The sequence below is a fragment of the Hydra vulgaris genome, chromosome 11 (genome assembly GCF_038396675.1).
Source record: "Hydra vulgaris chromosome 11, alternate assembly HydraT2T_AEP".
Taxonomy (NCBI): domain Eukaryota; kingdom Metazoa; phylum Cnidaria; class Hydrozoa; order Anthoathecata; family Hydridae; genus Hydra; species Hydra vulgaris.
In genome coordinates, this window is record NC_088930.1 from 51,947,081 (window position 1) to 51,972,470 (window position 25,390).

Sequence of the window (25,390 nt, forward strand, 5' to 3'; positions counted from 1 at the left end):
GAAGATCAAGAGCTTCAAAAATGTTTCCATCTTCTTGTATCCCACCTTGTGACAAAGTCTGCAACATAGTAGTGTTATAGTTGGTCTGCTTCTGAAGATTAGTTACTTGGCCTTTCAGTTCAACTAGAAGAGTAAATATACTAGCCACGGTTGCAGGTGTTGCAGATTGTTGACACACAGTTGTAGGTGTTGCAGACTGTTGACTAGCTACATGTGGTGTAGATAACACAGAACCTCGTTCAATGGCTACAGAGGGAGGCTGTGGAGTTGATTCTGTTATGGCTCGCTCATTTACTACCAGAGACATAGGTGTTAAAGAGCATTGAATTGACACAGGAAATGGAGGTGCTGTAGGAGCTGGTTTGTGAGATTTCTTTTTCGATTGACTGTTGCTCCCTTCTGCAGAACCTTCCCTTTTCTTAGAAATTTGGCAATGGGGTTGTTTCTGTTTAAGAAGTTGCTAATAATCCTTGTCAGAATACTCATCACTATTATCATTGCAATCTTCAAGATATTTCTGAATAATAAACACACTCAAAAAGCAATAATAAATGACATGAAATGCAATATTTTTATATACTTGGAAATTTAATTACATTATTTGTCTTCTAACACATTTAAAACAACTATTTTGTTTAGCTAATATTAACAAATATTCTATTAATATATGTGTATATATATATATATATATATTAAGGCCATGCTAATCCTCAATTTTGAATCGAATTGGAAAAGTGATTCGAGATTCAAATTAAAAACAAAAAATGATTCGAGTTTTTTGAATCCTTTCTTATTTTATTTTTGTTGCGGGTATTTTAGATATTCAGCGCTAGGGCTCTATTAAATTAACGTTATTTATCCTTAAATACCATCTTAATCAATCAATAAAAAGGTTAACCAGGGCAAATGATCTATCAAATCAGATTTCCTCAAATTTCTAATTCGATTTGCAATTCGATTCGTCTATCACAACTTGCATCGGTTCGAGATTTGAATTGGTATAAAAAATGCCGATTTGCAGGGCCCTAATACATATTTATATTTATATACATATATATATATATATATATATATATATATATATATATATATATATATATATACATATATATATATAAATATATATATGTATATATATATATATATATATTGTCTATATAAGACAATATCTCTATATAAAATAAATAAATTTACCGTTTTGTTCGAAGTCTCGAATCATCTGCATCACTCTGTAGACCTGATGTAATTGTAGCTTTACCAAGTTCGGATCTGGCCTTTGCATATGAATCTGTGAGAAAAAATGTGGTAAATTTAAAACAAGTAGTTGATTTTGAATACCCCTGCTGACATATTAATCATTTATCCTAATAAACTCAGAAAAAGAAAATAAAGATATATAGAAACATAAAACAAGTAAAGTAAATATAAAATAAACATAAAGCATTTAATATTTAGGAAAGCAATATATTAATAAGCCAGTAATATACATTAGACATTTGTGCCCAATACCCATTTAAGTTTGCATGCATTTATTAAAATGTAAATGATAAACGCTTGCCTTTTGTCTCTTAAATTCGACAAGAATGTTTAGACCATTTTTCAGTTGGTATTTCACAATTTATAGCTGCTTTGTTTTTTCTATCTTGGCTGGTATGTAAAGGCTAATAACACAACTCTCTAATAATCAGCCAAGCTGCAGGCACAACTGCAACAGCATCATCCTCCTCCAGGAAGGCAACAATAGCATACTTCTCCATAGCCATCCTGAAAGTGAATAACATTATAAAGTCACATTAACATAAAATAAATTCTCATAGTTTTGTAGTAAAGTAATGTTAAAAATTCAATTTACACTTTTCCAACAAGAATATGAATATATATATATATATATATATATATATATATATATATATATATATATATATATATATATATATAATAAGGATAAGCTGCGGCGAACAATAAAATGTCGCTTGAAAGGGGTAGCAACCATTTAGCTCTTTGCCAGTAGACAATGAGCTGTAGCAGCAATTCTGTACATTAACTTAAATACTAGTGTTGACTACAGTGTTTGTCTAAACGATTTTTAAATTCATTGAGATGAAGAGAGTCAATTACAGTTTGTGGGAGTGAATTCCATCGGTTTACTACTCTGTTAGGGAAGAAATTGAGTCTAGTTAAAATAGCACGCATATTGTTATTGAGGTCAGAAGCGTAAAAAAACTCTTTGTATTGACGATGAGAGTGTCCTCTAGTTATTCGCTCAGATGGATAGCCGATTTGTGGGTTAATCCAATAAATATTTTCTAAATTATTTATAAATTTGAAGTTGTAGATTAAATCACCTCGATTGCGTCTTTTATTTAGTGAGGTAAGATGAAGGTGTGCTAATCTGGCTTCACTGGATAAGACTTTGAGAGATGGAATTGATTTGGTGGCACGGTTTTGGACTTTTTCAATTTTTTTAACGTTGTGTGCAGAAAGATAATTCCACACAGGAGCAGCATACTCCAGGTGAGGTCTGACCAGCGATGTGTAGAGCCTCTTCCAAACTTGTGCATTTTTATAAATAAATGATTTCTTTAGTTGACCGAGAACAGAGTTAACTTTTGATGATATTATTTCAACGTGTGTATCCCATTTGAGGTTGTGTGAAATGCAAATCCCAAGATCTTTTTCACTGTACGAGGAGTCAAGAAGCTGCTTCCCTTGCTGAGTCAAGATATAGTATTGGTGGTTAGGATTTTTGCTTTTGTTAAAGTGTAAGATAAGGCACTTTTTGTAATTAAGTCGTAAGCGCCAGGTTAGAGTCCAAGACACAATGTGATTTATATCCATCTGGAGCAGAGCTGGGCTCTCAGGTGTAGAATTTGTGGAAATAACTTTACTGTCATCAGCGTATAACTTTATTGGATTGCTAACTAGGTCTGTTATGTCATTAATGTATAAGATGAATAAAAGTGGTCCTAGAACAGATCCTTGAGGGACACCACTGGTGACTGGTAACGACTCTGAAATGGTGGAACCCATGACAACTCGTTGTGTTTTTTTAGAAAGAAAAGAATTTATCCAATTAAGAAGCATATTAGAGATACCATATTCAGAAAGTTTGTGGAGCATCAGATCATGAGGAGGTGTGTCAAACGCTTTTTCATAATCTAAATATAAAACATCTACACTATAGCCTTTTGCCATTGAGTGTGAGATCTGATCGATAGTTTCCAATAAATTGGTAATGCATGATTTTTTTGGAACAAACCCGTACTGATTTTGAGATAAAAGATTATTTGCACTTAGATACTCGGTTAAACAATCTTTTACAATACGCTCTAGGATTTTGCAGCAGGCAGAAGTTAGGGAAATCGGTCTGTAGTTTGATGCATCAAGTTTAGATCCTTTCTTGTGAAGCGTTGTTATGTTAGCTTCCAGCCACGCGGCTGGGACTCGACCTTGACAAATAGATTTTATAAATATGTAGGTAATGGGCACTTTCAGAGATGAAGAACATTTGTTAAGGACGTGTGGGTGAATGCCGTCTATGCCTGCTGGTTTATGCAAGTTTAGGTTTGAAAGTAACACTCGTATGTAGTTCTCATTAAGTCTATTCAAGATTGACGTCTCATCAATCACGGAAAATGTGCGCTTTTCGAATGTTGGCAGCGATTTACTCAAATGTAAAGGAGTAAAAACAGATGAAAAGTAATTGTTAAGGATCGTAGCTATATGGCTTTCATTAGAAGTAATGTTTCCATTTGACTCTTTCATAGACCTTATTTGATTTTTAACTTTAAGTTTCATGTTTATATACCTATATATAAGTTTTGGATTTGTCTTGGCTTTTTCGGATATAGATTTTTCATATTGAGCAATAGAATGAGTTAGAGTTTGTTTTACTTTATTGCAGCTAATATTGTATAGTTTAGTGTCCAGACGCCAGTTTGGGTTTTTGCTTCTATAATAAAGTTTTTTTTTTTTTTTTTTTATAGCAGAGATTATTTTTTTTGTGATCCAAGGTGTGTGTAAAGCAGAATAATTTGATTTGATTGCTGGTATTTGAAGATTACACCCTTCAATATAGATAGATTGGAATACATTATAACATTCATTAATATTTAAATTTTTAAAACGATTAACCCAGTCAATATCTTTGAAATACATGTTTAGTTTATCGAAATTGCCATTTTTAAAATCTTGTCGAGATGAAGAAAACCGGGGTTGACGATTCTACAGCGAAATTCCAAGTTAGAATTTAATGAGCTCGTCCTTTTTTAGTGCACCCCAGTTGAGAATGTCTTTCAAGAGAAAATATACGTTGAGATGACTCCGTTAAAATAAGATCTAGAGTGCTGGATGGACCTAATATAGAGTTCAATTAAAAAGTATAAAAATTGACATGCTGTGTTAAATGATTTGAATCAAATGTTTCAATAAAGTCTTCAGCTAGTGAGTTTGTGGTAATTGCTGTGTTGTTATGCCATGTGGTATTGTCAAGGTTAAAATCTCCTGCGATAAGAAGACCAGAGTAGTGTTTTTTTTCGACTAAATTAGATGCAAAATTTATAGAGGCTTTAATTTGATTATTTACAAAGTTATTGCTGAGGGGTGAACGGTATATACAACCAACTAGAATTTTTTCAGTTCCAATAATAACTAAGCACCAAACTTGTTCAGAGTCATTGTTGAGTTCAAGATATGTTACTTCGTGGCTTATTAGTGTATCAGATATATAAATGCAGACTCCATCATGAAGATTAATTGTGCGATCATGCATATATGCGATATAATTAGTGAGGTTAAAAATAGAGTTTTCATTAAACCATGTTTCTGTTATGAAGACAAGACTCGGTGGTGCTTTTGAAGTTTGAATAAGGCTTTGCAGCTCGGCAAGCTTCTCTGCGTTTAACGAGGTTGCATTTGTATAAAAACAACTAAAACTGTTAAGATGAATTGTTGTGTTTTTTTTATTATTGATAATCATTTTTATATTATTATTGATTCTGTTGTAAACTGATTTAAGTTTTAATTCTGTTTTAACATGTCTTAGATCATAATTTTTTTCCAAGGGTTGAGCCCCAAACTCCATCAACGCGTGTGACTCTACCATTACGGATGGCAAAACGAAAGGGCTGATCCTTTTGCTGACTTTCAAGTTTTTCTTTGTTGAGCCTGTTACATTCTATACGTAGTAGTTTAGATTGCCTTTGTTGAGCAGGAGTTTTTTAGGAGGAAACCATCCCACCGACCACGTGGGATACCACGTGGTCGGTTGGGATCTATTAACGATACATATGAATATATATCTCATAGTTATATGTGGTTGGTGGCGGCGGGTTGGATGGTAAAGAATTTATAAATGTTTCGTATTATTGGCTTTTGTTAATCTTTTCTATATAAGGGTCTGTTTGTGTTTTTTTGTCAGATATGTTTTTAATGCTGTTGGCGTTGGTGTCTGTTACCCACTGTGACTAGTGTGGTAAAACTGCATGTAAGAGTTTATATAATGAATGTATCGATCATAATTTATTTGCTTGTGATATTTGGAATATTTGCGGATGCAAGGATACTGTTTAGCTTACAGATGGCCGACGATTATTACTTTCCAATTCCTCCAAATTTCCAACCCAATGCACCTAAGTTTAAACAAAACAAAGTCAATCCTAAACAATCATTACAGGTTGCACCTGGGTGGGATAGTCAAATATTCGGTGTTAATAAAAACAATTTTAAAAATAAAGAATTTGCTCGTCTAGCCGAATCTGTGAAAGCTGTTGCTGGTCTGGCCAAGGAGACTGTTCCTTATATTAAAATGCCTAATGTTAAGAAGATTCTTAAAAATGCTGTATTGCCTAAGAACAACTGAGATGCTGTATTGCCTAAGAACAACTAAGAACGTACTGAATATATTGCTTTAAACGAAATGGGTAAAACCCGTCCTACTAATATTCTCGAGGATATGTTATATTCTGATTCTGATTGGTCTCGTAGTAGTTCTTTTAATACCAGCAGTGTTTTTTCTAATTCGACTCAATCTGTTAACGTAACTGATATATCCACTGTATCGGAAAGTGTAAAAGGATGGAATTATGATCCTGATTATCAACCTGTCCCTACTGATGATCTTCCTGACTATATGCGTCTCAAACCTGGTGTCCAGGATATTTATGATCCTAAGGAGATTCCTTATATTAAAGAGGCTAAAGTTGCTAAGAAGTTATTTAAATATAATTTTGAGCCGTATCAATATCCTAAATTTAATGATGAATTACCTAAAATGGCATTACCCTGGAGTGTCGCGAAGGAGAGTCAGGCTATATTAGATAGGGTTTGGGGTAATTATTCATTTGATGTAGCAGCTGCCTATGGTTCGGACAAGCCGAAGAGTATTCATTCATCCAAAAGGACGAAACGGTTGGTCTCAACGCGGAAGTCACGTGATTAATGGCGGAACAACCACCCAATCGCGAAGTGGCCGCGTCGCCCGATTTCGTTATCGAAAGAGGATTTAATTGAAGTAAAGGTTTTTACGACGAATATTGTGTCGAACAGAATATTTATTGGTATTGTGAATGTACAAATGATACGGTTCAGAATGTTTATTATTTTCCTGTTGATTATCCTAATTTATGGAATAATATTGATTAATATTGGATGGCTTCTGGTGGTATTTTTTATGTTGATAAATCCGTAGAATGCGAAGTTATGGACGTTCGTGTTGAAAACCAACTTAAAACTACACAGAATTCCTCTGTTCCATTGAAAATGTCTAACATTGGACTTAGATTTTTTGACGTTGAAGGCGACCAGAGGATATCTGATGCTGTTTATCCTCTTGCCGATGCCGATGATATAGTTAAAATATTTAATTTAAAGTTAACATCCGCTGATAAGAAACCGTCGCCTTTGCCTACTATTACGTTGCTCGAGAATTCGTTGTTTTTTGATAGCGTCGAAGGTAAGCTTGTTCAAACCAGATTTGCTAATGTTATCAGTACGAAGGATCCTAGATTTCTTGAACGTAATAACGTTGCCGAAAAGGTTATACATAAAGTTGTATGGAATAATGATATTGGTTTACGTAAACCTATGAAACTATTGCTTAATGATCCTTATTCCGCTGTTAAATTTAAATTTACAGATACATCTCTTGATCGAGGTGGTCAATTCATTGATACTAATGTAAGCGCGGATCGGCTTAAGGCTAATGGGTTTTTCGACGAAAAGTGGAATGTTGTTAATACCTATCCTTGTGATTATCGTATGGGACACGTTCATATGCCTAATTTTGGTATTAAGAATTTGATTGCTAGGTCCATAACCTCAGAGGATGACCTGGCTCGTAAGAATATTCGTTATCCTGTTCAGATAGATCGTTGGTACACTCAACGTGAGGGTATATCTGCCGAAACCTATAACACTGGTAATATTCATTCTATATATAATGCTATTACACCCTATTGTGCCGAATCTAAGGAACCTTATAACATAGAACAATGTTTTGATGTGTTTTTACAACCTTATGGCGAATTCGATCATTCTTCTGTATTGGTTAAAAATCGCGAAAATTATGATATTGCAGCCGGAGATAAGTTAGTTGAAACTACTTAAAATACGTATTGGAATAATTTGCCTACTGTTATGCCGTTTAGTGGCAATAAATGTTGCAAACGTCTATATTTTTGTATTGATCCAGCCTATATTGGTAAAGATGTAATGCCTACTACTGTTCGTGGTCGATTTAGGTTGAAACATCGTATTTAGATATTTGATAAGGATTGGACCTACGACCAAACCCGCGTTTATCCGGTTAACCCGCTTTATAAACGACCTAAAATTAAACAGTCTCGATTTGGCAAAGACGCTATGTATTTAAACGTTACGATGGCTAATCCTTTTGTTAAAGGGAATCCTAAAATAACATTTTTGAATAGTTATCAGAAGATATTTTATCCTGCCTTTTCTACTATGTTTGTTAGTTTATCCCCTTTGGACGGCGAGGAACCCGAAGAAAAGAAAATCAAATTGTAAATTGTGTAATTCAATATATTTATACAATAAATTGATATGTAATCTTTATATTTATCTAGAACCCCCACGTCAGTTGTTTGTCTCTCGTTTCGTAAAACTGATAATAGGTATAACAATTCTAGGCCGCAATTGCTTAGTGCATCGAGTTCAGGTTGTGTCATGATATTTAAAAGTGGTGTTCTTAAGTATAATATTGTGCATCTGTTTTTAAACGCCTGATATTCACTAGGGTGCCACTTTAAAATATCGTATTTGCTCGATGCGTTCATTGTTATCAACGTAGGATGCGCGTCAATCGGCATGGCGTCCTTGTACTTCACATCCATTGTTAATGTTTTTGAACCTTCTAGCAATTGCTTCATCATTTGTATGACTCCCAAATGCTCGAAAACCATTACGTCGCATCTATAGGCCAGACAATTACTAAGACTTTGTAATAGAAATGGGGATGGGTTTGGCCCTGTTGGATAGTTGAAGTATCCAATTTCGTGTGGTAGGTATGATGAATATAATAAATTTGCGAGGAATGTTTTACCGGAATCACTTGGTCCACATAACATTAAACCGCGTTTTTTGTGATTTAGATTGAATATAAAGTTACATTGTAATTGCCGTAGTCTATAAGTGGACATCCCGTTTTGTAATGATACATTCGATAAGAAGAACATTAATGCTCCCAATTTCGATGTATCATTGCAAATCGTTATTCTTGGGGTCAATACATCAGTGTGCCTATATTGTAAATATACCTGACGGAAGATTGTTTTCTTTATTGTTTCCATGTCTTTTAAGTCTACTGTAAATTCCAGTGCTCGTAACTCAGGGCTTCTAGATAATTTGTCATCGTATTGACGTGAGTTCATTATTTTATTTTCAAACAAATAATTTGCATATATTTTTTTCTGCTTTTGTCTCTGCGATTCTCTTGGTTGGGGTGGTCTTTGTTCGTCCTCTTCAATATTATTGAAATTAAATACTACGTGTGCTGTTATGTAGCTAATCACGCTCAAGCATGTAGCGAATTGCATTCTTGACGTGACCAGCGGTAGCAGTGTTGATAACTTTAATACGTGCTTTACAGATGTTGCGCTGGTGCCCATATCGTTTCTGGTTGATTTCATTGCATCCTGTGCATCCGTATCTTCTTGACTTGTAATATGCTCGTCGAATTGCAATTTGTTCCGCTTCGCTTGATCTTTCGTTTTTGTTGATGCTGTAGACTGCCAATATGGCGTGCGTATGACGTTGTCCATGAAATTCTGACTGTTTCCCATCAAAGTGTATACATTTCGTATGCGTTTTTGAACATAGGAGGAGGCGATCGCATTTTTCGGTGTTGTAGTTGTACCACACCGCTTCTGTGGGTTCTCCTGTAAACATTACGTGAAACATATCAAAGCCCCTTTTTAGTGCTTTATTAAATCCAAACAATTCCTAAATATTTTTTTTTATCTTTAGTACTATCATATAACATTTTTACAAAAAATAATTTTAATATGTCACCGGAATCAATGACACTTACAGAATTGTCAAGTTCTAGTTCTTTACATCGATCGGTTCGTGTGATGTTGTCACAACACGCCTTTTCTTCTTCGATTGTATCTGGCTCGAATTCACTGTCGCTTGAAATTTCGACAATATTGTTATGCCAAGTTCTCTGACGAGATTGTTATACTCTTCCTCGTTACATCCCTTTTTGAGTTGTGATTTGACATTTTTCCGTCGATAATAGATTGTTGTTCATCTGTTCGTTGTGCTCTTTGTTTTCCGTTAGTTGCCTTTCGTTTTCTGTATTGAGTTGAGGGCATTCTTCTATCGTCCAAGGCGATTGCGAGAAAAACTATTATCGTTATAAGCAAGCTGTTCGCTGATATATTCTAATTCTTGAAATGACATTTTAGTTTAAGGTGAATGGTTTAATATTTATATTTTTACGTTGCCATAGTAGATAATAGAGAAAAAAACAAAAAGATTATCCCGTATTATCTTTCCTTTGTCACACCCCTTACTATTGCGAAACATTTGTAAATTCTTCTCCGGCCGACCGACCAACCAACCCTCGACACACACCCTCCCCGCCCGCTATGAGATCTCATTGTGGGCGGAGTGGGGGTGTGTCGAGGGTTGGTTGGTCGGTCGGTATATATATATATATATATATATATATATATATATATATTTACAAATATATATATATTAATAAATATATATATATATAATTAAACTATTTTAAAATGTATTCTACAAAATGGAGTGCTAAATGTTCTTAAAAGAACAGAGATTTTTAACAAAATAATTCAATTGAAATAAATATTTAAAACTGTACAATGTTGAACTTTGTTTTTAGATTATTCATTAGTGCAAATAATACTATTTTTAAATAATTTATTGCATGCAATATTGTTTTTAAATGTGTTTAGCATGTAATAATATATTTACATATTTAGAACAAAGTCAATGTGTTAAAGTAAACAATTTACTGCAGTAATTCGGTATACAAATTAGTAGAAAATCACGTAACAAAAATTTTTTTTTCATTTTATATTGTGTTTCATCAATACTGCGTTAGCTGCTTTGCTGACCATTTTACGAAAATATTTTCCTGATTCGCCAACAAGTCCCAAAACAGTAATGCAATCTGAAATCAACAAGAAAGATGTACGTGACAGTTCATATTGTTATTTTGGCATCAAGCAAGGGATTAATAATAGATTGTCCCAGTTAGTTGCTAACTATATTACATTGAATCAAGTAATTTCATTACAACTTTAACAAATTGACTTTGAAAATGCACAAAGTACAGTTAATATTCACTATGCAACTAAAGGAAATACTATATTCAATTGAAAATTTTTTCATTGAACAAATGTTAAAATTGCATCATGGAATGACAGCATATTCATTATCAATAGGTAAGCAAACATATTTTCTTTTCATTTCCATTGGGGAACAGCATAGCATTCGTTTTCTAAACGCAAAACTTTAAAAATGTCCACCTTCATAGAACTGCATGGGTATGTAAAAATAAATTGTCAAGTTTTACAAATGTTTATACAAAAAAAAGGACTGCTCAGCCGTTTTCACAATATTCTGCACAATAACTACTTTGCCATTGTTCAAGCTAAAACAATTACCTCCATCTGCGACTTTTATGCACCAACGTTTGGTAAACAATTCCCTGTACTGAGCACATACTTTCAACGATTTGACAACTGGTCCATTAAAATGCTCTTTCTTGAAGTATGTACTATTATGTTCACTTTTGTTTTGTTTTTTAAGTTTAATAACTCTCTTCTCACCAAGTCTTCGAACTATTTGCTGCAAAGGCAAGTGAGGCTGTCGCACAAGTTTCTTTAATTAGTTCTCATATGGAAATGATGAAATATTGTCCAGAGGACCAAATGCTCTGGCATCATTTGACAAATGCACTAGCCCATGCATATTATATGTAATTATTTCTTTACCATATAGCTCAGAAACGTGTTCTACAAATAGCAATAACAAACTATGCGCATACGAAGCATATTTCTTGCATAGAAATTCACTTAGGAAGATGCTCATTGCGACAGATAAAAGCATAAAGTTATTATAGAGTGGAGGTGAGAGAATCCCATCAAAGCAAACCATGCCTGTATAAAGCAACAGTTGCCTAAATTCTGTCGCTTTCCAACGTTCAAACTCGTGAAATGATCGTGGCTTACGTGCGAATTCCGAGGGAATGTAAGATCTCATGTCAACCAATTTTTCTGATATTTCTTTGACGATACGTGGGCCAAGTCCACTTACATACATTTATTAACGCGCTGGGGTGTCACAAACCAGAGCAGAAATTTTTATTTTGTAACTCACATTGTTAAATGTGATTCCTGTTTCCTGAAGCTTTTTGGTTTCGTCAACGAAGTCTTTCAAAAATGCATTGATATCCGTTGGCTTGCTTTTTCCACAGTATAATGCAACTGTAAACGGCTCCTTATTTGATTGAATCATACCATCAAAATGTTCCATCAAACACAGAATTGGCCACAACTGTATATTTGAACTTTTAAATAATGGCAATCCGTCAATGTTAAATTGTAATGTAATTACTTGATTCAATGTAATATAGTTAGCAACTAACTGGGACAATCTATTATTAATCCCTTGCTTTATGCCAAAATAACAATATGAACTGTCACGTACATCTTTCTTGTTGATTTCAGATTGCATTACTGTTTTGGGACTTGTTGGCAAATCAGGAAAATATTTTCGTAAAATGGTCAGCAAAGCAGCTAACGCAGTAAGTGTAATATTAAAAGAACATGACCATGATGCCAAATCTGTTACAAGTTCTTCCATCCTACTGAACTGAGGGCTTTCGTCAGAATCAGAATCATTCGAAATTGCATTTTCAAGTTCACCATTTTCATCAGGATTATGCAAAGATGATGCAAAATTAGTCTCTGATGTCTCACTGCAATTGTTGAATAAAAGGTTGAATGAAGGAGTTTGGTTACTGATTTCAGTAAGTGGAACCATCAATGTTTCAGACAATTGAGGTGATAAACTTGCCATAGCCCATTCCTCTCTATCATCTATATTACGCATTTCAGTGTCAATTATTTCAGTTAAAGTATGTTGCACTTCGCCTAGAATTTTTCTTCGCTTTGTCCAGTAACTCATTGCTATAGCTATCAAAAAGTAGCATAATTTTCAGCAAGCAGCAAACAAAAGTAAAACACAAAAATATTTGTTTACTGTAATGGTTTACCTTTAGATATATTGCTTGAATAATTTGTCACTAATTTGAATCCAAAAGGTTCTATTCACCTGTCACTAACACAAGGACTACGAAATCAATCAACCGCTAAAAATTTACATGAAAAATAAATTTCTTTGTGTATATATATATGTTTATATAAATATATATATATATATATATATATATATATATATATATATATATATATATATATATATATATATATATATATATATATGTATATATATATTAGGGTGGTGCTAAAAGCAACTTATTTTAAAAATGTCATCTGACAACCCCAAAATCTGTTTTATATAATAAAATAATACTAGATTTAAAAAATTTTTGAATAAAAAATATTTTTACGGGTGCCACAAGGCCCTTATACATCAAACAGGTTCTTAATATTATAAAAAAAAAAGTTTTTCTAAAGTATATCATGTTGGGGCTCAAATGAAGCAAAATTATGTAAAAATTTCAAAAATAATCATTGTTTTATAAAAAGCAGAGATAAAAAAATTATAATTAAAAAAATCTTGTTAAATTCCCTTTTTTTTTGTTATAAATTAAAAAATGTCATTTTCTATTTACTAAAATCTAAAATAATAATATATTTATAAAATGATTCATATTTTTGAAATTTTTATATATTTTTGCATCATTTGAGACCCAACACGACATACTTTTGAAAAACTTTTTTTGCATAATAATAGGAACCTGTTTGATGTATAAGGGCCTTGTGGCACCCGTAAAAATATTTTTTATTCAAAAATTTTATAAATCCAGTATTATTTTATTATATAAAACACATTTAGGGGTTGTCAGCTGACATTTTTAAAATAAGTTGTTTTTAGCACCACCCTAATATATACACTACATCAAAAAATAAAACATACAGTTAATTTCCAAATATTCAAGTCTTTTTATTTCAATCAAATAATAAATAACATAATTAACATTTACATATTAATTAGTAATTGCTATAATATATAATAATATTAAAAATAAAGTTCGTAAAAAAAATTATTTAATTAATAAAAACAAAAAAACATAGTCAAAGAAAAAAACATACATCAAAAAATAAAACATACACCTACGAATTATATATAAAAAAACAGGAAAAAAAGTATTTTTAATAATGTGTATGATAACCTTTTTTGTGTAATAACTTCTTTCAATCTAGTATTCATCGAATGTACAAGTTTTCTTGTATCTTCTATTGAAATTTTATTCCATTCTTCCAAAAGTTTTTATTTTAATTGTTGTTTATTTTTTATTTCGTGTTGCCGAAGTCGTCTTTCGAGAAGATCCCAAAGATTCTCAATTGGATTGAGATCTGGTGATTGTGGAGGATGCGGAAGTGTTGATTTAACATTAAAAATCAGCCAATTTTTAATTAGTTTCGATGCATGTTTTGGGTCATTGTCTTGGACTAACACGAAATTTTCAGTAGCACCTACTTTTATTGCACTTCGTTTTAGATGATTTTGCAAAATGTCTAAATATTTTTCTTTGTCCATATTAGTTTCAATAAATACTAAATCACCAACCCCACCTGCACCCATCGCTCCCCATACCATCACATTTCCGCCACCGTGTTTGACTGTAGGTGTAATATTTTGTTTGTCAAGTGCAGTGCCTGTTTTTCGCCATACATACCTTGCTCCGTCTGATCCGAAAATATTAAATTTTGATTCATCCACAAATACAACTGTGTTCCAAAATTCTTCAGACTTGTTCAAAAACTCATTCACGTAAGCCAATCTTTTAACAACATTCCTTTTTGTTAAGAATGGTTTCTTACGTGAAATTCGTCCTGCGTAGCCTTTCCGGTGTAAATTTCTTACAGTTTGGGGATTAACTGTCACATTTAGATCTTTTTTTAAAAGAGCAGTTATTTTTGGAGCCGATGTTTTTGGATTTTTTTTTACCATTCCTTCAATTTTCCTTTCTACTTGCATTGTAAACGCTTTTTTTCGACCTCTTCCAGGCGCACTTTCAAATGATTTATTTTTTCTATAATTATTAATTACTGTCTGAATGGTTGCTCGAGGTCTGTCGATCAACTTAGCAATTTCTGCATAACTTTTTCCTTCTTCCTTTAGTTTCACAATTAACATTCTAATTTCAATGGACACTTTTCCTTTTGAAATTTTTGTTTTTTCAGAAATTTTTTTAGCGGTTGCCATTATTTACATCAATATGCGCACTATTTAAGTAACAATGCAATACTAAAGCAAAATATGACAAAAACAGGTCTTATTTACATTACCGAATTAGATGAGTCATGTTTTTGTGAAAGGGTATGATCGTTTTTCTTCTTGTATCTTATTTTTCTTTCATGTATTTGATGTGTGTATGTTTTATTTTTTGATGTATGTTTTTTTCTTTGACTATGTTTTTTTGTTTTTATGAATTAAATAATTTACTTTATGAACTTTATTTTTAATATTATTATATATTATAGCAATTACTAATTAATATGTAAATATTAATTATGTAATTTATTATTTGATTGAAATAAAAAGACTTGAATGTTTGGAAATTAACTGTATGTTTTATTTTTTGATGTAGTGTATATATATATATATATATATATATATATATATATATATATATATATATATATATATATATATATATATTTAAACAACTTTAAAAAGTATTCTACACAATAGAGTGTTCAATGTTCTTAAAAGAACAGAGCAATTATATTAGTAGTAGAAAATCACTTAACAAAATTTTTTTCCATTTAACACTGTGTTTCATCAACAAAGATTCATCAGAAATCCATTTCTGATGAATCTTTGTTGATGAAACACAGTGTTAAATGGAAAAAATTTTTGTTAAGTGATTTTCTACTACTAATATATTTATATATATATATATATATATATATATATATATATATATATATATATATATACATATATATATATATATATATTTACATATATATATATATATATTTATATATAAATATATATTATATATATATATATTATATATATATACATATATTACATATATTATAAATATATATTATATATATATATATATATTATATATGTATACATATATTACATATATTATATATATATACATATATTATATATATATAAATATATATATATATATATATATATATATACATATATATATATACATATATTTTATATATATAAATATATAAGTCATCTCAAATTAACTCACATATAAGACTGTTTTTTTCCAAATACAAAACAACTAAATTAAAAGATACTTTTGTATTGTACAAATTACTACCCTGTATATTATATTGTAATTATATCAGTAAATTACTGAATAATTGAAGATATTTTCAAAATTTAATTATGGCATAAGGTTTTGCTTATATGAACATAACGTACGCATGTGTAAAACAAAGGCTTCAAAGTGAAGCAAAATGTACATACTGGTGTACCTTTGAAGGACCAGCTGCGGCTTAACAGCGCAGGTTTACCTATTTAGGGCCTATGTATGGCCGACGACGGCAGCCCAGTGCTGGCGAACCATTATCGGTTTAGCAAAGGTCCAGACATGGCTAACTAGCCCTGGCGTGCCGGACTTGGTGGAGTGTTGGACCTTCAATGGTTCGCCACAACTGGCCAGCCAGCAACAGACCGATCGAATGTTGCTGGTTGGGTTGTGCTCATTATTTAAGCGTTTTGATTAAAAATTCTTTTTTCCCCCAGTTTAATAAGATTTTTATTTTTTTGGTTTGTTGGTTTAAATTTTTGGATTCAATTTTTTATTTTGCATAAGAGATAAAACATTTTCTGCAAAATTTATAATAAATTAACAAACTTAACTTGGTTTAAAAACACTAATATTACACTATGTATAAAAAACTATTGATGCTAATGATAAAACTGAAAAATTTACACTAGAAACTATTTATTTGTTTGTTCTTTATCGTTGTCACAACATTCTTTGTTCTATAGAAATTATTTGTTTATTTGTTCTTTACAAAACACAAACATTATTTGTCTTACATCGTTCATGTCATGTTAAGGAACAAACCATGTTTGTTTAAACAAATATGACATTCAATAATTTACCTTTGCATGTAAATTATTAAATAATTTTTAATTTCAATTTATAATTTTCGATTATAATTTAAGTTTAAATTTTCCTTTTTTTTAGAAAGAGTTTTTGAAATAAAATTTGTATCTTTAAATTAACTTTATTAAGTAAACAACATTATTTCAACTCAAAATAAAGTACTTTTGGATTATGTAATTTTGGAAATAATTTATAAAGTTTAGGGTTTAAGTATTTTATACTTTTATATTTAATTTTTATTAAAAAAATTGTTTATTTTATTTAAATGAAGTGATTCAGAAATTTTATTTAAAAGTTCTTCCATAAATTATAATTAAAATTTAATTAATTGAATTAAGTGATAAAAACCTTTAAACATTCAACTCAATGGGTTAAATATAAAATTAATGGATATCTACTTCAAAAATTTGAAAGTTCCTTGCAGGATCTGTGTACAGTTTGTAGGGAAAAAATATTACTAAATCGAATCAGCTCTAAAAGATATAATTGAGACAGTGTTCCACGTTAAAATGCAAGATTTAGTGGTCGTTCATCCTTTAAAAGTATGCCTTAAGTGCTATTGCACAATAATCAATAAGGTTAAAAGAAAAGCATCTTCAACAATTCTTTTATGAATTTAATAGAATATTCATAACGACGATTGTTTTGCTTGTCAAGCGGTATTAAATCTAAGTAAAGGTATTAAATCTAAGTAAAGGGTACTAGTATGTCTAAAATACAGGTTAGAAATAAAGCAATGTTTATTGAACACCCAAAATTACAAGAAAATATTTGTGTGTAGACATTTTCAATGTTTATTACCTTAGAGAAAATATTGTAACAATTCATGATGAAATTAAAATTAAAGATTTAGTTAATGAGTTAAATCCTCATTTAAAGCTTTGTGTCTGTAATATTTGTTGTAAATTACTAATGCAACCTGTAACTCTTAAGAAATGTGAGCATCTTTTCTGCTTTTTCTTTTTAACTGAAAGTATTAAAACCAAGCCAATTAATGAAACACTTTGCCCGCAATGCCAAGAACACATTATATATAGCGATTTCTTAAGATTTCTTAATAAAACCAATACCCTCATTAAAATGTTGACTGCTGCAAGCATAACAAGCAAAAAAAAATTAATGTAATACCTGACTATAAAATGTATATTACTTATAGGAAGACATGCTTTAAAACATCATTGACATTAATTTCATAATCACCATGCGAATCATTATCTATGTCATTATCAAATCTACAATCTAAGTGTTGCATATCAGATATGTTCAGACTCACACAAGATAGTGTTATTCACAGAGTGGTTGAAGATGCTGCTCTTCATACCATTAAAGAAAAAATGGCACAATGCGAAGATAAATAATTGCATTCAAAAGTGGAGGACCAAGAGTAAATTATTTTTTATTTTTATATCAGAGAAGTAGTTTTTTAATAGTTGTCTAATGTAAAGTAATTTTTTTATTAATGAACAATTATTTGCATAACAACTAAATAATTGCTAAAATATTTTTAAATATTGTATTAAATAAAGTATCTATGAGGCTTAGTTGTTTTGTATCCAGCTCCAAAATAGTATAATTGATGTAACTATAATTTTCTTAAAATCCTCTGGTGATTTTTCAATTTTAGCCTCTATTTATTTCATGTATCAAAAGCATATGTTGGCAGCAACCAGGCATCAGAGAAAACTATGGCAAGCTGTTGGCAGCAACCAGGCATCAGAGAAAACTGCCGGAAATTCGGAATTCATTGATTAAAAGAAAGTTTGAAGTATTAGATTCAGTTTGTTGTCAATCTTCCAAACTGTTGAAATCTTTTTGACCAGAAAGTAGAGAGTTAATATTAGTACATGCTAATATTGAGAGAGTTTCAATTAGTGCAAGTAACATGGTAACAATAAAAGCTGACTTGAACATGCCATCGGAAAAGTTAAAAGCAATATCTCGGTATTTATCTTTTTATTTTGTTACATTTTGAATTTGTAAGATGAATGACTGCAACCTTTTTTTTCTTTTGTTGCTTTCGGCTAAAGACATTTAATGTACACTCAGCAACAAATAGTTTATGAGGAAAAATTGCAGAAAAGTTGTTTGGAAATGACAAAATTGTTAAAAATGCTCCGTTTGCTATTCGAAAAAGGTGCCTTTGAAATTAAGCTAGCATCTTGGGGCTATGTAGAAAATCTACCAACACATATCCTAAGGCATCTTGATGAATTAAACAGGTCATTATTGTTTTTAACATTTTCAAAGCTTAAGACATTCGAGTCAACATTAAAGTATTTAAGTTATGCAACTCGATTCCAAAGTTTGTGTACGATCAAGGGTTATCAGGCACACATGTACATCAACGGGCAATTGATAATATCACAAAATATAAAAAATTGTTTGATAAATTTGCTCAATGCTATAGTATATTTGCTTCCAAAAGTACTATGACAGCAGATAACACCTGTTCCATAAAGTTTGAGATTAACTTGAATTAGCGATATTTAATTAGTAATCTTGATAAAATAATTATTATTTGGTATCAAATAAAAGCTCGATCTTATCTCTTTCATTAGCATATAAATTCTCTTATTATATTTTGTTTAGGATAACATTTTCAAAGCCCTAAAAAGTCGTGTATGATTATTTAAAAAAAAAACATGAAGATGGAAAACACGTTGTTTAGAACCATTTCAAGATGGAGGGCTACTCAAAAGCTACAATTTATAGATATATGAACAGTTACGATCAAAATAAACTATTGGGTCGCAAAGCTGGAAGTGGAAGAAGGCCTACTCTTATTACACAAAACAATCGCATTGTATTAAGGAAAATGTTTAACAACCGAAGATCACTTTCAAATGCTTCCAGAAGACTTGGTCGTAGCAAAAGCGCCATCGGAATAATTTTAAAATTCTTTGAAAAGCCTATTCTTTGTATCCCGATTTTTTTAAAGCCTCTTCATACGGTGGAATAGCCTTTTTAAAGAATATTTCATTAATTGACATGGAAGATAATCTTTGTTCAATATTGCGAGGGATTGCTTTTATTATGCTTGGAGGGTGGTTAGAATTGGAGTGGATGTACCTTATTTGATTATCAGGTTTAAAATATGGTTGAAACGAATCGTTACTTAGATTTAACGTAACATCGAGGTAGTTAACAATTTTTAAATCAGATTGAATGGTGATTTGAAGATCGTTTCTTTTAAAAATGAGTGTTATATGCTTTTTGATTTTTTCCATTTGCTGACCGTTTTTGTTCTTGAATACAGCAAGACCGTCGTCACGATATAGGCCGAAATCTTCTTTATTATAATGTTGTGAAATTTGATACAGTATGAAAATACCTATTAATTCGCAAACTTCAGCACCATCAAATGCCCCCATTGTTACATCGAACAACCCACCTCTTTTTTTAATCCATGCTTCATCGTTGTTGAAGATAAGAGATTTTCTTGCATGCTTTATTAATGCTTTGTCTTCGCTTTTGATGACGATATGATGGTCAGCAAAATTCATAGCATTGTTGAGGGTGCTTTCCTTTATGGAAGGGTAAAAATCGTTAACATCAAAAACTAGGAATTTGTATAAGTGCTTATTGGTGATTTTTTTAAACCAGTCTAAAGCATTTTGCGTACTTTGCCATTGATTCAAAAAAAGTTTATTTTTAAGTTCACAATTAATTTTTGTTAAAATTACCTTAGAAATTCGTCCTACCTCATTTTTTGAAGGGTTCAAAAGGCGCACAGATGGATTGTTTACGAAGTTTTTCTTGTGATCTTTCAAAGTGAAAAAGCAGTTAGAGGATCCGTTTATTTCTATTTTTTATATACCTCGTGGTTGGTTAAAATTTGCTTTCCTTCTTTGTTTATATGGTCTTTTAATTTTGGATTTGCTTTTTTGTAGGTAGTGGTAATGGCATTTGTTAACAGATTATTGTAATCTTCTTTAGACAGTTTATACATATTTGATGTTTTGTCAGCATGTGTTAGGGTTTTGTGAGATTTACGTATAGTTCAAAACTGTTTTCTTGCTTTTATCTTCTCTTTTTATTTTTATCAATAACTTTACTTTTGTCTGTATTAGTAACAATACCAAAATCAACCAGCACAGTTGTGGCAAGAGAGGCCGCCGCATGATTTGAAACCCCATACCTGTCAGCCTCTCTTGCTAGATATGCAAAAGATACCCTCATTTGATCACTAGTTCCTGAACTTTAACTGTCTGAATCTGATTTGATTGTTTTATTCAACGTTTTCACACTTACATCATCATTGAAATTGTTGTCGTATTGATCATCAATTTCTGTTTCCTGATCACACGATGATTTATCGTATTCCCTTAAACTGCCTGCTTCTGTTATATCAGCCTTTCTATGTTTTTCAGCAATTTCTCTTTTATTTAAGGCAAGCTTTCTTTTATTCAATTCTCTAACTTTTCTGGTCATTTTAACGTCTACTTCACCAATGTACATGTTACGCATAGTTCGAATATTCACCAATGTACATTTTACGTATAGTGGAATACATAAATATTCATTCGCCAAACGTACCAGATAGGGAAATTGTTTATGGTTATTTTTATAAAACACCACAGGATCTTTTTCTTCTCCTTCTGTTGGCAGATAATTAACATAATTATTTACTTCCCTTGCTAGTGTTTGATTTTTACTTTGATCATGATTTGGTAGCATAGTTTTTATTTCTAGAAGCAGTAATTTCTTCGCAGTTGGATGATTTTCTAAAACATAATGATTTTAATTAAATATCATAATGGTTTTAATTGAACAACATAAACATTTAATTGAACAAAATTTTTGGTCAATTGAATGTTTGTTTAATATTTGATTAATTAAAATTAGTTTTATTATTTAACATTTCTATTTTATTAATATCATCACTTTTATTTATTTAGCTTCCCACTTATTTTATATTAATTAGCTTACCGTCTTATAGTAGTTTATTGTCATTTTTATCAACTGCATTGTTAATTGCTGAGTTTGAACTTTCTGTAAAACTTGATAAAGTCTCTAAGAGTATATCAGTTGCATCATTATTTGGAAAGATGGATTTAACTACTGGATCTAACAAACATGATAATTTGACTGTTTTTGACAGTTTCAGACGCTGTTCTAATTTTGAACTACAAGCTAATTTAAGCTTTTTTATCACAGGTAAATCGTTAGAAGATACCTGGAGGAGTGATGCAACTTTATGCTTGACCAATGGCAAAATAGAGAGAGAGTTACCCCCACTCACAACTTCTGTCAAGTTTTGAAATGGTTTAAGGAACTTTACAAGTTCGCTTAATAATTTTAGATCAAATTCATCTAAACACAATTCTCTTTTTTCAATTTTTTTTAAACTTTTTAGACTGTCATAAAAAGTGCACTGTTCCATCGACTACATACTTCGAGTTTTAAACTTGTATGTTGTTTAGATTTGTATTTTGAGTTCTACTCAAATAGATTATCATTTTTTTCATATTCATCCTCACTATCTACAATAACCGGATTGCCACTTGGGTTTAATTGATTCTTATTCGATATTAGTTTAATTGGGAATTGTTCATCAAGATTAACAAGTTCTTTTACTTCAGCAATTTTTCGTAATTTATTATAAACATCCACATCATCATTTGTACGTAAAAATTCGTTAATTAGAACAGTAGATTTGAAGTTTAAACATGAAACAATATTTCGACATTTCTTGAGCAATCTTAAGACTTCGGAACATTTGTTAAGACCATCAGAAACCAGAGGTAAATTCAGCACATGAGCTAAGCAATGTTGTGGCTCTTCACAACCCAGTAGACTAGAAGTCTTCATCATATTTGCAGCACCATCGTGAACATTATGCAAATGTAACTCTCCATACTGCTTGCTAAACATATCTTTAATAACATTCTTCATAAAAACTGCAATAATTTCTGCTGTGTGGTTTTCCAGTGCTGTACAAGCTAAAGTAAAAATTTTTCTATCCCATTCACTGGTTATTACTAAACACTATACACCTATATATGACAGTTTTTGTATTTATCTGTCCAGCCATCAAAGAGTAAAGAAGCAGCAATGGAATATTTTAAAACATCGTTGACACTGCTTTTGACAGCTTTGAACATATCAAATAAAGCCCCGCATGCTAAAGATGAGCGTGATGGAGTGACTATACCTAAATTTTTTTCAAAAAAATTTATAAAACCAGTTCTTTCAACAAGATTAAAAGATAGCAAATCGGTACAAAACCAAAGTGCAATGTCACGAGTAAAGGCGGCTTTCCACGGAGCGAATTAATTCGTGTCTAATTTTTCGCTGAACCAGAGTTTTAATTTCCACGTAAATTTAGCGTAACTTTTAGCGCGCTTTTTGGAAAACATGTTGATGAAAAGAAGATTGTTGTTAGTTCGAAGAAAATTAATTATTTTAAATATGATGCAAATGAAAAGAGAAAACGAAAAGAATAAAAAACGATTTTGGGTGAGAAAAGTTTATGCCGAACGCCTACAGAAAGGAGAGTTTCATTTGTTAGTACAGGATTTACGTTTACACGACCAGGAATATTTTTTTAAGTATTTTCGCATGTCTCCAATAACTTACGAAGAGTTGCTTTCGTTCGTAGCACCTGTCATTGTAAAACAGAGAACTACCATGAGAGACCCTGTTAGTCCTAGTGAAAGGTTGGCTGTAACACTTAGATTCCTTGTAACAGGTGATGCTCAGTGTACTATTGCTGCAAGTTACAGAATCAGCGCTTCTACTATCAGTAGGATTATTAGTGAAACGTATGCTGCTATTTGGAGTTCATTGAAAGAGAGAAAATTCCATCAGAAAAACAAGAATGGAAAACAATTGGAAAAGAATTTGAAAATATGTGGAATTTTCCGCATGCTATAGGTGCAATAGATGGCAAGCACATTGTTATGCAAGCTCCTCATAATAGCGGATCAGAGTATTTTAACTATAAGAAAACGCATAGCATAGTTCTTCTAGCTGTTTGTAATGCTAAATACGAATTTACTATGGTAGACATTGGTGACTCTGGAAGGCAGAGTGATGGTAGTGTTTTTAATAACTGCAGTCTTGGTTATGCAATTGAAAATAATAAATTGAATATTCCTGATCCAGAAAAAATTGGTAACTCAGATAAAATACTACCGTACGTTTTAGTTGCTGACGATGCTTTTGGTTTAAAAAGGCACACGATGAAACCATATCCCAATCAAAACATTCTTTTAAAACAAAAAATATTTAATTACAGACTTTCAAGAGCCAGAAGGGTTATAGAAAATACATTTGGTATTGCTACATAACGTTTTCGAATTTTTCGCAGACCAATTATTGCTAATCTCGAAAAAGTAATTTTAATTACTCAAGCGATTGTAGCCTTACACAACTTTCTAATGAAAAAAAGGTCAGCAAACAATTATCTCTACTGCCCCACAAATTACACTGATATCGACGGTCCTGCTGGGTTTAGACCAGGTGATTGGAGGCAAGATAATTCATGTTCTGCTGCACTGCAACCACTGTCATCAGGTTCTAACAACTACTCAAAAGATGCAAAGCAAGTTAGAGATGACTTTAAAGAATACTTCAATTCACTAGAAGGTGAACTCGAATGGCAATTAGACTTAGTAAATAGAAAATCATAAAGAAATCGCTTTAAAAAACTTTTAACACGTCAATTCTTATTTTTTTTAAAAAGTTCTAAAGCGTTCTAGAATTTCTGTAAATTTCTATAATTTCCATAAAGTTTCTGGATTTAAATATATATGTTAATACTCTTGATAAACATTTAGAAATTCATTTGAATGTTATTACGTATAATTTATTTTATTTGTATCTGTAACACAGATAAAAATAAGGCATTAGCAAATATAAAATATATAAAAGTAGATTTTAAAACATTTAGGTGAAAAGCAAATATAAAATACATAAGTAGATTTAAAAAAATAAATTTAAGGTAAAAAGTCTCCATAGTAAACCATGTAGTTTAAGGGTAGTTGCTATCAACTATTTGTCAAAACATTACGAAACTTTATATTCTGATATTTTATTAAGACAAAGTTAGTAATGTTAACAACTGATATGATAAAGAGATTTTTAGAGTAAGTTATAATATAATATAATATATATATATATATATATACATGTATATATATATATATATATATATATATATATATATATATATATATATATATATATATATATATATTTATATATATATATGTATAATATATATATATATATATATATATATATATATATATATATATATATATATATATATATATATATATATATAATATATTTATACATTTATGTATATATTTATTATATAGATATATATAAATATATATATATATATATATATATATATATATATATATATATATATATATATAATAATAATATTAATAATAATATAAACCTAATATAAACCTATATATATATATATAATAATATATACCTAAACACTTTATCGTAAGTGTGTCTATATATATATATATATATATATATATATATATATATATATATATATATACATATATATTTATA

At 30.7% G+C, this 25,390-nt stretch overlaps 2 protein-coding genes across 2 annotated transcripts; one reads left to right on the plus strand and one right to left on the minus strand.

Moving 5' to 3' along the window:
• Positions 1 to 11,382: 11,382 nt before the first annotated feature.
• LOC136087126 (uncharacterized) lies at positions 11,383 to 11,817 on the minus strand. Its single transcript, XM_065809632.1, has one exon. The coding sequence runs from the start codon at positions 11,815 to 11,817 to the stop codon at positions 11,383 to 11,385; it is 435 nt and encodes a 144-aa protein (XP_065665704.1).
• An 11,440-nt stretch (positions 11,818 to 23,257) lies between these two features.
• Positions 23,258 to 24,138, plus strand: LOC136087127 (uncharacterized). The gene is made up of 2 exons (XM_065809633.1): positions 23,258 to 23,591; positions 23,657 to 24,138. Exons 1-2 carry the CDS (start codon positions 23,258 to 23,260, stop codon positions 24,136 to 24,138), a joined length of 816 nt encoding a protein of 271 aa, XP_065665705.1.
• Positions 24,139 to 25,390: the final 1,252 nt, after the last annotated feature.